The 13,026-nt window shown below is 45.4% G+C and overlaps 1 protein-coding gene across 1 annotated transcript; it reads right to left on the reverse strand.

Moving 5' to 3' along the window:
* Positions 1-2,018: 2,018 nt before the first annotated feature.
* Positions 2,019-5,106, reverse strand: LOC130124205 (growth/differentiation factor 15). The gene is made up of 2 exons (XM_056293657.1): positions 4,641-5,106; positions 2,019-3,434 (listed from the first exon to the last, which is right to left on the reverse strand). The coding sequence occupies exons 1-2, from the start codon at positions 5,077-5,079 to the stop codon at positions 2,632-2,634; spliced, it is 1,242 nt and encodes a 413-aa protein (XP_056149632.1). The 5' UTR covers positions 5,080-5,106; the 3' UTR covers positions 2,019-2,631.
* Between the last annotated feature and the right edge of the window lie 7,920 nt (positions 5,107-13,026).

The following is a 13,026-nucleotide window of genomic DNA, read 5'->3' on the forward strand; positions in this document are numbered from 1 at the left end:
GGTGTCTCCCCGCCTGCCGCCCAATGACTGCTGGAATAGGCTCCGGCATCCCCGCGACCCTGAGAGCAGAATAAACGGTTCAGATAATGGATGGATGGATGGAAAATTGAATTGTGGCTTAGAGTTGTGTTTTGCCAAGAATACTCAGCTCTAAAATTCCTTATGCTGTTTATAAAGCAGCACTAGACACCACTGTCACTGCTACCATCGGGCATGCACATCCATGCCAAGCTTGCTCAATCAGGGCCCCGCCACATGATAAATCCCAATTTAGCCCCTGCTCATAGATATGTAATCTAGACAGTGCTGAGTGTACACAACATCGAGTTGTCTTTTTTAGAAAATATATATTTTATTGATTTTTCAAAGCTTTTATCCCACAAGCATATAAGATACAAAACATCCTCCAAATACCAAGAAGCACTGTTCATCAAATAAGTTGACAAATTGAATTCCCCATTCTCACCCCTACCACCTTACCCATCCACAGGTTACATTTAGGTAAAGGGGAGAAAAAAATTGAGATAATCAAATAACTTTATTAATTACTCAAAGAAAAGGAAGGGGTGTGTGTTTACTACCTCACTAGGATATTTATGGGTAATAGGATATTTATGTGTTCCACCCTGCTCTTCATCACGACATTCCTGTAGAGTCATACAAATCCAGAGAGGGCCTCAAGACAATCCTTTTGAGTGTATATTTAATTTCTTTCTAGCTTTAAGAAATACATAACATCCTTGACCCGATGAGAAAAGGATGGAGGAGCATGTTGCTTCCATTTTAAAAGGATCAAGCATCTTGCAAGGAGTGTAGTGAAAGCTATAACCACATAACCACGGAGGCTTTATTTGGCAAGCAAGTACTGGGATTCCTCAATGGTAAGCAAAGCAAGGCGCAGACGGGGTCAGGGGTCAAATTGGATTTCAAACATCTCACTAATAGCTTTAAAAATACTTATCCAGAAGGTGGAGAGATTCAGACACAGCCAGAAATGTGCATTAAGTCTGCTGGCTGGTCTTTATATTGAGGGCATAACAGCTCAATGTTCGGATATATCTTTGCCAATCTAGCCTTAGTACAATGAACTCCGTGTACCCATTTCAGTTGTATTAAGCCATGTTTAGTGGATGTGGATGATATGTGTGTCAAATCTAAGACAGAGTCCCATCGGTCATCTGTTAAAACTACTCCACAATCACAGTCCCAGGCCATTTTTATATTTTCAATTGAGTGTGGGTCGATGTTGTTAATGAGCTCATGAATCTGGGATATCAATCCTCTACGGTCTGAATTCAATTCAAGGATATGGTCAACATGTGATTTTATGGGCTAATCTGGAAATAAATTAAGTGTCTTGTGTACAAGGCTCCTGATCTGTAAGCAATGAAAGAAATTATTCTTACGTAAGTCAGAGATTTGGGATAATTGAGAGAAAGATGCAAATGTGTCTTCTATGTATAGATTATGGATTGGTCCAATACTTTCATTAAACCATAAAGATAATGCAGGGTCCGTACAGGAGGGGAACGAACATGTGATTTAATTTAATGGAGATGAGGGTAAAAGTTCATTGCAGCCCAAAATGTCTTCTAAACTGAGCCCATATTCTTATTGAGTGATTAACTCTCTATTTGAACTCGGATTACTGCTAAAACCGGGCAAGGGTCGAGTTGTCTCTTAATCTGGTATACTAATTCCCTGTTAGTGGATGTAGGACATATCCATAATTGTAAATTGATAATTATGTCAATTTTGCATTACAGGTCACTGATGTATGTCAAGGCCATGGTGGAGGTAGACACAAAGCCATATCTGGGAGATAAATGGTGGGTGAAAAAGATATCATATCTTTACACGCTGTTTATTCTGTCTGGCACACTCTGAGCTTGAAATCTGTCACACAAGTTAATTCACAGTGAAGGTACAACCCAATCTGAAGTGTCTTCAAAATTGTTCTTCACGGCATGTGTACCACTTCCTGGGATAAATGATGGACATGACATAGGTGTCACACGTGTCGTTTATTCCAAAATGTGCATATTGGGCATGTGCTTCAAGTGCAATAGTTCAACATGAATAAAAAGTAACAGTTTCTTTTCATGTAATCTTGTAATCAATGAAATGTGCAAGACACTACAAATTCAATATATCGAACAAAATGTCTAGAAAACAGACCTCAGGAAGCAATGCAGTACTTTTAAGCCACACATGGAAAAGAACAATACATAGAGTGCTAAAGATTGCACCATAACATTTAACTGCATTGCAAAAAAAGTTCAGGACTTTAAAATATAACTTAGAATAAATATTTAGACATTGAAAGATAACCAGTTACAAACAATTTTAAGATATTCAATGGTAATGTGCAAGAGGAGTATGTTCATTTCTCCCAAATGCATTTGTGATTGGAATTTCATTTCTGAGCTCGCTATAGAAAACCCCAACAGCAACACTACTAATCACCCTCGAAGGTGTTACCATCTCTTTTTCTATTTCATCATGGACAGTTATTACTCAGTCTGGCAGCATTGCCTCAATTAAAACTGAAGTTAAAAAGAAATTGCTATGTCTGCTTGGGCTTTTTGGTGCCTTTTCCAAAAAGCCTGTCCGTCTTGTGCCCGAGTGGACTCAGGCACAGTTACATTTACTGACAATCAGGTCATTAAACGAAGTCAGCGTCAGCTTTCCTTTACTGTCATAGTGCATGAGGATCATGGGCTCGTAGGTTGCTGGCACACAACAGGGGCGATGTGTCCCCCCTTTGGTGATCTGGTGCAGTCGTGACTTCACCTGCGTGTGCATGCTCGCTGGTTTGTAGTTGTGGGGGCAGGTGCCGTCGCAGTAATGCATGGTGTAGCTGGTTGGTGCCTCTACCCAGTCTGACCAGCCAATCTCTCTGAACGACACGGTGACAGACTTGCGGCAGCACCATCCTTGCTCGTTGCAGTCGTCCTCTTTGACTGAGCGAGGCTGTCTCCTTCGCCTTGCCAGTTTGGGCCTTGTGAGGTCTATTTCCAGAGTCACCCTGGGGTTTGCCTCAGGCTCATCTATTGCAGCCACAGCCAGACCTATCTCCACAAAAAGTGGCTGACTGCCATTGTTCCTCCTCCACTTCTCTACCCCGGGTCCAACGTCCAAAGTCAAAGCTTGAGTGCTTGAAATATTTGATTGGACCAGCGTGTCTCTGTGTGTCTGTACAATGGTTTTTATTGGCCTCATTCCACTGACATTCACTTGTATCTCTTGTCTGATTTTAGACTGATCAGGCCGTAATTTCACCAAAATCTGTCTGGAAATCTTAAGCTCTGCTCGCGCTAATGTCAAATCAGACCGGATATTGGGGTTTTTAAGGAAAACGGCTCTGTACCACTGTATGTGTTGATGTGATTGTGGGGCCACCCCCTGGTCCTCATGCACTTTTACTGGCTCCACTGCGAAGGAAGAGCAAAAGTGAACAGAGAATTGCCATCATTAGTCATCAGTTTTCAGGAATTACTTGATACATTTCATTTAGAGCAGCAATAAAATGCTCAAACAAACTATTTGCACAATGACACAATGACGGATGAAGGACACAGCAGAAAATAAGAAAGGATATGATACAACTGAATTATTGCATAACACGTCTTCTGAGAATCATACTGCCTTATTTTGAATCCGCATGCCTTTGTTGACTCGATGCTTCAGGTTTGGTGACCTGAAAGTGCTTTTAAGCTCAACAGTTTAACTCTGCTCCATGAAGCTCTTCTGAAATACTTTTCTTTGTTTTCATGAGCGTACAATGGCTGCATATTCCAATTCCAACCATTACACATGTTTTGGCCTTTTCAAAGTTAACCTCCATGAAGTTTTTTATATTTTTAGATAGACCATGAACAATAAGTATAAAGTATTTGCAGCAAAACCAGTACCTTTGCCTTTGTGTGCAGCTGGAAGAGTATATGGTAATGCGTAAGGGCACATGTGGGTATCTGTCATTTCATGTTACTAGAGTGACAAGCAATTGTGGCAAGTAGCACAAGGCCACATAACCAGGACAGAACGTTAGTAGAAGATAAACTTGTTCATGCCCAAAAGTACAATAAGTGACATCCCATCATGTAAGTGTAACCATTATTATGCAGAAAACAGTAGTAGCAGTAGTAGTAGCATATCAAGACAACCATTAGCCTGTCAAGGGGGATGACTGAAGACATCCTAATGTCGTCCTTGCATTGATAGAGACGCTCCTGCTCCACCAACATGTCCTGATCAACAAGGTCCCTGATTAAAAGCAGGACATTGACTGACGCAAGTAGATTATTCACTAGATTTGTAAATGGTATAAAGACAGGGAGGCTTTTGTCCGATTTTCAGTCACTCTACAGACCTGACTCAGACTTTGTTGATAAGTCAATAAAAGTCTTATTTTGAAGGATTCTCGTCTCATTGACTTTTTTTTGCAATTTCTCTGTATCACTGGCCACCACAAGTACACTCACTCATGACATCTTTTGAACTAGCTAAGATCTAATGTTTCATGAAATTTAGAGTCACGACTTTGAATTTGTAAACTATGCTCAGTAAATACAGGGTGAATATGGGAAAGACCTTGTCACATAGTGTGCCACTGTCTAAGGCTGAGAGACAAAACTCACCTGTAGCTTGGAGGAGCACAGTAGTCATACTGTTTGGCAAACGCCAGGATTTCCTTTGTGACTGGCTAGAGTTTCTTCTCAACTCCCGAAGTTTTTCTCTGTAAAGCTGATGCATCGTCGTCAGACCTTGATCTGAGGCCTTTTGGATGGGCCCGGGCTCCCTGTCCATGCCCAGAGAGCTGAGGATTCCCGTCTTCACAGCCTCCAGGAGGAGGACCTTTTGGCTGTCCTGTTTGCCCACACCAGGTGGGCCGTCATTGGCCCAGCGAGGCTGGCCCTCCCCCAAGCAACTGAGGCAGAACAGAAGGGGCATGCAGGTGAGGAGAGAGGGAAGTCTGAATGCCCTCAGCATGGTGACTTTGCTGCACCAGTTTGGTTTTCTGACTGGTGAAGCCCTCTGGATGGAGCTTGTCAATGTGATGGATGGAATTCTTGACATGCTTTCATTTATAGCGCTTCTGTGTCGCCACACCCATGCCCTGTCAGGTGAGCAGCACTCCTTTGTTGGATTAGAGGTAGAGCCTTACATGTCATGGTTACGGCAGGACACAAGGTTTTGAGTCAGTGTGTTACATGTTTATAACATGTAACTGGCAGCGAGCTGTGCCCTCTCATTTTGAGTTAAGATGTCTAGATAACTGAGATAAGATTCAATGTAGGCTATAAAATACATTTCTTTCACTCCCATAGGCAAAACTACATACCGATGAATGATGATGATTGTAAAATAGTTGTGTTTTTCCTGCTTAGTTTGATAGCATACAGAGTGACAGCAAAGAAAAAGAGAGAGGCAGAAGTGCGGTAAAAGTGTGTGTGTGTGTGTGTGTGTGTGTGTGTGTGTGTGTGTGTGTGTGCTGGAGTTGAATCAGTAATTGCGTTTGCACTTTGTGGTTTGCAGCTCTGCTTTCTGAGCACTCAGGCTGGCCTAGTTATGTCAAACTCCATCAAATGTACTAGTTTGTTTCACAGTGACCAGTCCGAAGAAAAAAAAACCTATCAAACGATTTATCTAAATGATTTATTCATTTGTTGGTTTATTGGAGGGACAGCGAAGAACTGTATAATTCCTCTAAGGTTTGCAAGCTAATTTGTATCTGTAGTTCAGATTGTAGGAGACAACAGTCCATCTGCTACACACATCTTTGTGGTTATATTGAAAGTTGGTGTGTAAAGAAGAAAAAGGAAGGAAGGAGAGGCTTGTCAGCATTTCAAAATTTAACAAAAAAGGCAACAATGCAAAAAGAAAACAACTTTGTTAAGTCTCACAATGAAAATGAGCAGAGTCTATCAAACATTTCCGATGGCTTAAACAAAAAATGTGTCTTATATTGGTTACTCTTTCATAGCCTCACACACATTGACATGGTTCCCCTCTCCTTTCACAATTTTTTTTTAAAATTTCATATTAAATTGCCACCCCAGGAATCGCCGGCTCTTCTCTTGCATCTTCTAATGGTTGTATTTAAATTCGGGGAACCATCAGCCAGAGAGCCACAGACTGGCTGAACCACCTCAACCAGAAGTGTCCATTAAGCCATGTCATAACAATCCACTAGAAACACCGGCCTTAACCTAAACGAGCCTGACATCTCTCACGCTCAGAGACAACGATAGATGAACAAACAAAAAGCCACCGCTTCTACTCTAAGGCGAAGGGATCTCAATACTTAGGGACCGTGGAAAAGTGTCTTAATTTGTTGACTGTTACCATAGCCACATGCTGAAGCACTCGGCATGCAATGAGAAGGATTTGGTACAAATCTCACTATTATGTGCACTTTGTTGATTCAGGCCAAGACCTCCACTCCGACATCTGTCAAACGAGCCAAAATCAGTGAATTTGTTAAAACAGAGTAGAAGAAGAGTGTAATATGTATTTGTTTTAGACATCAGATTCTTTTAAGCTTTTCAGAGGCGTTTCCCCTAAAACTCATGGGCGCAGGGTACATACACCATGCATGTCCTCTTTTTCCATACTTCTAAATCCACCATCTGTTAACAAAATCTGCATGTTCTCTATGGTGTGATGTCTCCACGTCATGACATGTGAAAGAGGTTTTTTTTTGGGGGGGGGGGGTTCACCTGGGAGGGATTTCCCCTTCCCAACAAATGTTCTAATAATAACGTAAGTGCCACTTCTGCATGCGGCCTTCTATATTTCAAAGCATATGCTTATATGAACACTTTCGTACTCCTGTTATTGTCAATGAAGGTAACATTTACTCAAATCAAACTCCTGGAATCAAATCCTTTACTTGGTCCCTATACTGCAATCTGTTTTTTTTTGTTTGGTTTTTTTTTTAGAATAAGGCATGGGTCAATGGTCACGTACTTGAGTTCATACTTTTTTTTTTAATTCTTATCTTTATGTGTGTGTGTTTTTTTTTAAACTGGGACATAAAATACAAGTTAACACCAAAGTGTGTCCATTATATTTCAAATATCTGATGCAAATAAACATTTTAGGAGGAAGTGTCAACACAGCACACATCATATATACACATAGGGCATGCAGTACGTGTTCGTGAGACATTGTACACAGCGCAATGTAGCAGTGGACCACAAGTGAAGCTAACACCTTGAATAAATAGTTTACTGAACAGAGTGCTGGTAAAGCATTTAAACGTCCTCCATCCCGAGGGAGACACTTGTGATTGTGCCTTTTTCGTAAGCTGACAGAGCAGGTGCATTTCTGACCAGTGAGTCAGCTCAGTGATGAAACCACCATGTGCTCTGCCGGCTGAGCCCACCCTGACGGGTGGAAAAAAACTGTGTCCAGGTGTGATTCATGAAAAACGGCATTGTTAATCTTGTTCACGTGGTGACTATCTGTGCTTCTCTTTCTCGCCCTGTCTCATTCAGCCCATCTAGCCATCTTTTTTGGCACTCCTTCACACTCTTATCTCTCCCTTGTTCTGTGAGAGAAACAAAGGCAGAGAAAAGACAACAGCAGCTTGAATTTTTTTGAGCCACTACATCGTTAGTTAACATTAATTAGTTTCATCACATGAGCTGGTATAAATATATGTATATATATATAATATATCGTGTAGTGACCTACTTTGAGGTTAGATATCCATCATGTGGAAGAGACGGACCCTTTAAGACAGTGGGTTCAAGGGTTAGCAGGGGGGATTGTGGGTAGACTTGAGGGCGTGGTTTGGGACATAAAAATCTGTTGATCAGAAGTTTGTTTGGTAGAATAAACGACCCCACGGCTGTGTGGTCGAAAGGAGAAGCGGTCTTGTCTCCTTTCTTACATCCTCCACATTGGTGACCCCGATATGAGTCACGGAGAACGAAGCTACCAGTGCAGCGGCAGTGGCTAACGCCATCTCACTCAAACTGCCTGACTTCTGGGAAACGGTTACGGCAGCATGGTTCGCTCTCGTCGAAGCACAGATCGCGATTAGGAACATCATCGTGGATGAGACCAAGTACTACTACGTCATGGCAGCACTCTGAACATCTATGGCATCACAGATATTGGGCCTGCTGCAAGCCCCGTCGCCCGTGGACAATTAAGAGACACTTGCCACAGGCTTTTGAGCTAGCAGAGGTGGAGCGGGCAGACTGGTTGTTTTCACTGCAAGGCTTGGGAGAAGGCAAACCATCGGCGCTAATGGACAAAATGCTGGCTCTGCTGGGTTCGTGCTACCCCGTCTTCCTTTTTGGCCAGCTGTTCTCATCTCATGGGCAGCAGGACTCAGAGGGACTGTGCTTCTACTATGCTAGGTTTGTGGCCAAAGCCAAGCAATGCCATAAACCATGCACTTACAGCGGGGCGGGAAAAGCCAGGGCCGGTGCTCAGTAGTAGCCCTGAGCGTTGACCAGGAAGGCAGGCTGCTGTTTATTCAAGACACCATCTCCAGCTGGCATTTGCTAGTTGATTTGGGCGCACAGCGGAGCATCCTGCCTGCAGCAGCAGTGGACGCGATGACCAGCGGATTCGGCCCCCCCATGGATGCTGCCAACGGCACTCCCGTCTGCACCTACGGCACGAGGTATGTGGAGGTGGTTTTTGGAGGTTGGTGGTTCGGCTGGGACTTTGTGATGGCAAAGGTGTCCATTCCCCTCCTGGGTGCAGATTTCCTGTGTGCTTATGGACTGTTGGTGGACGTTAAACATCGCCGCTTGATTGACACCGTCTCCTTCTGCTCCTACCCATGTACACTCGGGGAGGCAGGTTCCATCGGTTTGTCCAATATGCTTGCCACCGGGGATGAATTTCAGCGTCTGCTCGCTGAGTTTCCGGACTTCACAATGCCCATCTTCTCATCAGCAGTCACCAAGCATGGAGTGGAACACTACCACCACCACTGGCCCCCCAGTCTATGCCCTTGCACAGTGCCTCGACCCAGCCAAGCTCGCCATCACCAGGGAAGTTTGCCAACATGAAGCGCCTCTGCATCGTGCGCCGCTCCGACAGTCCGTGGGCCTCCCCCCTACATATGGTCAAGGCTAACGCCGGCTGGCGCCCATGTGGTGATTACCGCCGCCTCAACAACGCCACGACGCCAGACCGCTACCTCGTTCCGCAAATCCAGGATTTTTCCATGCACTTGGCGGGGGTGGTCATTTTCTCCAAGGTAGACCTCATGCGCGGATACCACCTGGTGCTGGTCCGCCCGCATGATGTGCCGAAGACGCAGTAATCACGCCGTTCAGCCGGTTCGAGTTCCTGAGAGTGTCGTTTGGGCTCAAGGGGGCTGTGCAGACCTTTCAGCGGCTCATGGACTCTGTGCTGCGGGATATGCCGTTCCTGTTTGTTTACCTGGACGACATTCTTGTGGCCAGTACGTCAGCGGTGGAGCACCTGGTCCACCTCTGGCAGCTGTTCAAGCAACTCAGCCAGCATGGGCTCGTCATCAACCCAGCAAAGTGCCAGTTGGGCCTGCCAGCCACTGACTTCCTTGGGCACCGGGTTACAAAGGACGGAGTAACCCCTCCCCCTCCACGACAAGGTGGATGCCGTCGCCAGATTACCATGCCCAAACACGGTGAAGTCCTTGCAGGAGTTCCTGGGGTTTGGTGAACTTCTACAACCGGTTCATTCCCCAGGCGGCTCATCTCATGCGCCCCCTGTATGAGGCTCTGAAGGTTGAGGACCCGGTGGTTTGGTCGGAAGATAGAAACCAGGCGTTTGAGGATGCTAAGGCTGCGCTGGCTGACACCACCTTGTTGGCGCACCCATCACCAACTGCCCCAGTAGCACTCACCACGGATGCCTCAGATTATGCCGTGGGGGCAGTGTATGAGCAGTGGGTGGGTGGGGGCAGTGTATGAGCAGTGGGTGGGTGGAGCCTGGCAGCCGCTTGCTTTTTCAGCTGCCAGCTGCGCAGCAGTGAGAGGAAGTACAGCACCTTTGACTGGGAGCTTCTTGGCTTGTTTCTCGCTATCCGCCACTTCCAGTTCCTGCTGGAAGGTGGTTCTGTTTGAGGACCACAAGCTGCTGACGTTTGCCATGGCCAAAGCCACCGAGCCGTGGTCTGGGAGCCAGCAGCACCCGCTATCTTACATCTCTGAGTTCACCGCGGACATCTGGCACGTTGCCAGCAAGGACAACTTAGTCGTCGACTGCCTCTCCTGGGCAGTGGTGGGTGCTGTCCACTTGGGACTCGACTCCGCTGCCATGGCTGCTGACACAGAAGCGCAAGCCTACCGGACCGCTGACACTTGGCTGCAGTTGAAGGATTTCGTGTTCAACAACGCCAGGGCCACACTTCTCTGTGACATCTCCACGGGTCAGCCCTGGCCCATGGTACCCAGTGGTTGGCGGCGGGTTTTCGGCGCAATCCATGACCTTTCACACCCAAGCGTGAAGGCATCAACGAAGTTGGTGGGGACGAAGTTCATGTGGCATGGCCTCAGGAAGGACGTCAAGGACTGGGCAGGCACCTGCATGGTGTGTCAACACTCCAAGGTTCACTGCCACGCCAAGGCATCCCTGGCACCGTTCCGGGTGCCTGGAAGGTGTTTCAATCATGTCAATGTGGACCTAGTGGGACCCCTTCCCTCCTCCCGTGGTTTCACTCACCTCCTCACCATGGTGGACAGGACCACCAGGTGGCTGATGGCTATTCCGTTGTCATCCACCATATCTGCTGAGGTGGCCCAGGCGTTCATCAAGTCCTGGGTAGCTCGGTTTGGCACGCCATCTGAGTCAGCTCAGTGATGCAACAGCCACTCAAAGCGCTTTAGTCTACTTTACCCCATGGTTCTCCCTCTTTGCACTGACAATCACACACAAAAATGTATTCAACTGGAAAATTACGTTGGCCTATACTCTGTTAATAAATAAACCAAAGGTAAAGGTCGTGTATTTAGCAAACGCTTTTATCCAAAGCAACTAACAAACAGAGTATGTGTGGTGTAAATAAATGTTGGGGAGGTTGGCTGGAAACTGCAAGCAGACTAGCTTACAGAGCTAACATTAGCCGATAACTATGTCAGTTAATGCTCTTTGACACAAAATGGAACTATAACCAGTCCAGACACTTTGTTATAGTGCCAATTTGACCCAACGGTCTCAGAACATTCAGCAATTTTATTTGCTAACGTTTCAACTTACTTTTGTTTTTGATCTGCGCCACGAAATTCACTAGCAGACTGTTTTAACGTACATCGCGGGCTCTTCTTCTTTTTCTCCTTCTTCGTCTGATTATTTTTCTTCTTTGTGGTTTATTGGCGGTTGGCCAAGAATCGCGGGCACCTCCTCCTTCTTCTCCTTTCACTGAGGTGGTGCATGGTACCGGATATTGTAACTTCATGACTTTTATAAAGGATAGGCTACTGGACATTAGGCATAAATGTGTTTAATCAAAGCCATTTGAACTTGTTTCTAACAGACAACTTCGCAATATCTAACGTAAGAGGGCTAAAATGATTTCAGAAAGTGACAATAATGCTAATTTATCATTGTAGCGAATTCGGGGGGCAGTCCAGGAACCGCCACAGCCGGGACGCGAATCCGTGTCTCCCACTCCGCAAGCGACAACGTTAGCCAGTCGACTAAAGGATCCAACCCGTTAGCCAAGGGCTACCGAGCCTATTCATCCGCGATCGTTACATTGTTATCATTCTGATTATTTGTAGGGGTTTCTGAGATGAAATTTATGGGTCTAAAATCGCCAATGGGTAGAGCCATCAGGTTAACTGGGAACACATGGCCAGTGTGCCACATTACTTAAACCCGTCTGCCCAGACGCCAGTGTTGAACTCGGCACGCAGCTTGGCCTTACTCTCTATCCTCTGTTGCCTTATTTTACTTTACACAGACAACACGCATACATCCACACATTGATCACTGCACCTATGGACTTTCATACACTACTGACCCCGATTACCACACCTCATTGTTGCTTTTCTTTAGTAAACTTCTGTTTGGTATTGTTAAATCCGTTTGCGTCTCCCGTCTTTGTTGCGGCCTGTGAGCCAGCCAGAACTTTATTGTAGCGAATATCGGGGGCAGTCCGGGACCGCCACAGCCGGGACGCGAACACGTGTTTTCCACTCCGCAAGCGACATCGTTAACCAGTTGACTAAAGGGTCTGACCCGTTAGTCAAGGACCAACATGTCTACTTATCCATGCACGTTACAATATATATATATATATATATATATATATATATATATATATATATATATGTGTGTGTGTGTGTGTGTGTGTGTGTGTGTGTGTGTGTGTATGTATGTAGCGGGGTTTTTTTTCTCCGGAAACCGCCAATGAATGGTGTTGTTGATAAAAGTGCTCAACAAATGCGGAGCGCAATATTAAGATAGATGTAGGAGGGAAAAAAACTTTAATGCAGAATAAGCTTGTTTCGTGCGTCACGCACTCATCAGCTGCCAATGCGCAAAAAGTTTTTTCAACATATTCCGCCCTTCATTTGTTGAGCACTTTCATCAACAACTTCATTGATGGTTTCCGGGGGGGGCGCTGTAATACTGTTTCCCTGACAACTTGTGTGTGTCATAAGCGTGTGTTCATGTACATGCATATGTATGTTTGTGTGCATTTGTACATGGGTGATATACGCATGCATTCCCCATGGCTGTGGGCCTGTTAGTGTTTAGCCAGTGGCATCTCAACAGGAGGTGGGCTGGATAAATAGATTCTCCTCCTGCTCCCTCTGTGTCCGTGTGTGAAACGGAAAAAAAAGTCCATACAGGAAATGCTGTGGGAGTGGATAGTCGCTTAGTGTCACATGAAAGGCAGGATCCAGTATTACCAGTATACAGAACACAAAGATGTTTGTGTTTGTTTGATCGGAAATGTCCGTAGGTTTATACGACTAAGAGTTAAGGTGTCTGGAAGCCCTGGAATACACCGGCAACCTATCCAGGCTGCCTTTTACCAAATGTGCTGGCGTACTGACTCGGAAC

The sequence above is a fragment of the Lampris incognitus genome, chromosome 14, assembly GCF_029633865.1.
Source record: "Lampris incognitus isolate fLamInc1 chromosome 14, fLamInc1.hap2, whole genome shotgun sequence".
Classification (NCBI taxonomy): Eukaryota; Metazoa; Chordata; class Actinopteri; order Lampriformes; family Lampridae; genus Lampris; species Lampris incognitus.